The sequence below is a fragment of the Apis dorsata genome, unplaced genomic scaffold (genome assembly GCF_000469605.1).
Source record: "Apis dorsata unplaced genomic scaffold, Apis dorsata 1.3 scaffold_651, whole genome shotgun sequence".
In the NCBI taxonomy this organism is placed as follows: domain Eukaryota; kingdom Metazoa; phylum Arthropoda; class Insecta; order Hymenoptera; family Apidae; genus Apis; species Apis dorsata.
The window spans coordinates 84,087-87,779 of NW_006263842.1; the positions used below are offsets into that span (position 1 = coordinate 84,087).

A 3,693-nucleotide genomic window follows, 5' to 3' on the forward strand; every position below is an offset into this window, starting at 1 on the left:
CGTATTATCTGCCGAAACTTGCCAAGATCACGAGGATTCATTCCAAATGCAGGACGCCGTATCACGGAAAGGCTTCCTCGGCCGCGAGCAAGGGCAAAGGTCACACGCCTTTGCTCGGTAAACTGTCGAATTTGGCCATCGACCAAGATTTACCTAAATTCGAGAACATGGATAACACGGTTACGGAAGTTCTCAACAGGTAAAACAGGAAAATGTTTAAATATCTTTTTATTTATTTCATATGTATAAGGATCGGAATATGTATTTTGTATTATATATATGAAGAAAAATAAGTTAAAATCTAATTTTAGTTTCGAAACAAGGCTTTCAAAAAGGAAATTTCATATTAGATTATCTTTTATTAATTCAAATTCAATTTATGTTGTTAAGATATTATAATAATTTTATTTATTCATCGTGTTTTATTTCATCTAACAATTTAAGATAAGTTATTAAATCGTAATTGTCAGACTATTCTCTTATATCGTTCTACTTCTTTATTTAGGGAGCAAGAGGTAAATTTCACTGGGAAAACGGTGGCAGAGATCCTTCTGGGGGACGTGGAAGAGAGGAAGAAGGTTCTGGGTAGTAACCAGGAGGAGAATTCGACGATGAAAACGGATCACACCTACGAGACGATCGTGGAACGGGAAGAGACGATGGACGAGGAGGGATCGTGTCACAACGACAGCTCCGTCTCCTCGGCCAGCCAACTCTTGGAGGATCCTTCACCTATGTCCTGGGCGTTCACCTCGCCCACCAACGATCTCGATGGAGAATTTACGTTGAAGAGGCAACGTGGGATACGAAGGAAGCGGCATCGAAAGGACACCGACAAATTGTTCGATGAGAAACGAGCGAAGAGACGTTCCACCAGCCCGTCCACTGGTAAAACGAAAACAGAGGCGGCGCAACCCACTTTGGCAGAGGCTGTGAATCGAAACGTGAAGAAACTTGCTCTGGAAACCGACTTGGACACCACTTTGGACGAGAAGTGTGCGTTCGAGCCAAAAGCATTGTTTTGCGGCCTCGAGGGACGCAAGGAGGAGGGGGTCGGGAGGAAGACGAATACCTGGGATCTGGACAGCCCCAAGTCCACCCTTACCGACGACTTTCACAGCTCGAAATCGTATTTGAACTCGGTGTCGAACACACCCGAGACCCCTTTGGTAGCCACCGTGAGAAGGTGTCTCAAGTTCAGCCCGGAAACCGAACCACCGAAACCGAATTGCCATGGATCAATAGAGATCGAGTATTCGGTCGTGGGCGATCAAATACACGTTCGAGGTGAGCTTGCGACCTGATGGATAATTATTTAAGAGGCTTTTTTTATTTTAAGTGGAATAAGACGAAAGAAAAAATAGTTTTAGAGTACCTGAAGATGACTTTATAAGGAGATTTTTTTATTTTTGAAGAATTTGTTTATGGCTTGGAAATTTTTGAAATTTCGTTACTTATATTCTTTTTCAAGAAAATCAATTTTGAAAATTATTTCTCTGTTTATTATTTTTATCGTTTATTTTTGTATAAAGTAATCTCTTTAATGTCATTTAGTTTATTTTAGAAAAAAATTTGCTTACATCCACGTATCTCGTTTCTATTAAAAGTATTTAATGGTAAGAGATGATGTATCTTTAAAATAATTCTCTTTCTCTAATCGGGTCACCAAATTCGTTCCAATGTCAGAAGCCACGCGTCTCAAAATCGGGTCAGTTTTTATGCAATATTTTGATATAGTCAACTTATTTCTATTGATCATTAAGTTACGAACGATGGATAAAAGAAATCAAAGAGTTAGAGCAGAAAATTATATTTGCAAATACGAATGAAAAAAGTTTTCAGATTCAGTCAGTAATAAGTAATTTTATTATTACGTAACTGAAACTATTTTAATTCTCTTCATAAGAAGAAAAATTTATAATACAGAAAACGATCTTAATATGAAAGAAATGATCACTTTAGATTTACTTTTTTCTCCTTCCAAAATTTCCAAAATGTTTTTCACTGTAATATTTTACAAAACAGATTTTTAAAATTAAGATTAATCATACTTTTCCGTATTGAATCTTATCATATCTATTCACTATAACACAAATTAAATTTTAACGTTAAAATGCTCAATGAATTAATAACACAATTGCATCGTTATTATTTTAAAAAGTTACAAATTAAATGTTAATGTTCCATCTTAATAAGAGCGGAACAAAAAGTACAGTAGCTACATATACACGACTTTTATAACGGTGTATGTGCTTTCTTGCGCGATAAAAATCCAACGATCGAGTATCGCACGATATCGCGTGATTACACCTTTCAAGGATTAACGACCGAGGCATTGGGTATATTAATTCCATTACGAGTAGAATCGCGAGGGTCTCGGGGCCGGGAGCACGTCCCTGAAACGCGAGGAGGCATGCGCCAGTCACGTGCCACGAGAGGGGGTGTTTCAGTTGGCACCCCGCGATAGACGACTGTGCCAGTAACCCACAGACCCTGCTGGCAATTCGCTCCCGGTTAGTAAGCCTACCAACATTGATTCTTCGCGGGTACACATCTTTTGCGTAAACAACCCCCGGAAAGCCTTCCAGGCTCCCCCTTTTTCTTGCCACTTTCGACTTTATTCCGAATAGTAGGCGGATATTAAACGACCCTGTTGATCAATTCTCTCCAACGTCAGAGTATTGTTGATTTTCGCGAAAAAGAAAAAAAAAGAAAGGAAAGAAGGAAAGAAAAGAGAAATTGATTCAATTGAGAAAGAATTCAGAAAAGAAAGAAAGGAAAAAAATTGGAATTGTGGTCGCAGCAAGTAGAGGAGTGCCGCATTGGTCGGACACTTCTCGGTGCGCGTAGTGCGTGTGAAGAAGGAAATATATTATTGGTTTCATTCCTAATTCTGTTCATTCGAACTGTTCTCTATTTTATCGAAGAATTATTAAAAATACGGTTTGATTGTGATTAACCATCGTGATCATCGAGGAGAAAGAATCGTGAACGATGCTCGTGTCCTGATAAGGCTGTTCTTTATTGTTTCACGCAGTGATAAGGTGCAAGGACCTGAGAAGGGCGTACGAGGGTCCTGTTCACGCTTACGTGAAGGCAAGTTTGAAGAACACGAACGGTGAGGGAGTGGTGAAGAGGACAGCGGTGCACAGGGCAACGCCGAATCCCGTATTCCACGAGACCTTGATACTGCCCTGCCCAGTGAACAACAATCACTGCAGCAGCAAGCCCACGTCCCTGGACATCGCGGTCTGGCACAGAGATCGTCGTGCAAGGTGAGCATGCTCGAAAAATAAAGTGCACACTGGTAGGAAGAGGGGTTGGATACACGAGCCTCGGTCGTAAGACGGAAACGTGCTCGACCCCGGAAAACGATTCTTTGTTGATCGTCGACTTGATTTACGGCCACGACGACCGACATGCGAGCCGTCCTCTTTAAATCTTCCTAATCTCTTCGAATCGGTTATATTTCACATTGCCTCGGAATCCTACATCGTGCTTTTCGAGCCTCGATAACAAATGATAATCGGTTAACCCGGTAAGTAGTGCCGCTTCGTACACAGCGCGAGATATTAATCTCACGCAACCCACATTTCCGTGAATTACACAAGTATACGTTACGGAATATTTACGCTACGTAAATTAGAGAGAGAGGGAGAGAGAGAGAGAGAGAGAGAGAGAGAGAGAGAGAGA

General features: G+C 40.8%; 1 protein-coding gene across 1 annotated transcript in view; it reads left to right on the plus strand.

Annotated features, from left to right (window-relative positions):
* Positions 1 to 3,693, plus strand: part of LOC102674141 — a 34,978-nt gene that overhangs the window by 13,642 nt on the left and 17,643 nt on the right. The window contains exons 4-6 of the mRNA XM_031513472.1: positions 6 to 199; positions 506 to 1,287; positions 3,038 to 3,275. Coding sequence (XP_031369332.1) covers positions 6 to 199; positions 506 to 1,287; positions 3,038 to 3,275 — 1,214 coding nt within the window. The remainder of the gene's footprint in view (positions 1 to 5; positions 200 to 505; positions 1,288 to 3,037; positions 3,276 to 3,693) is intronic.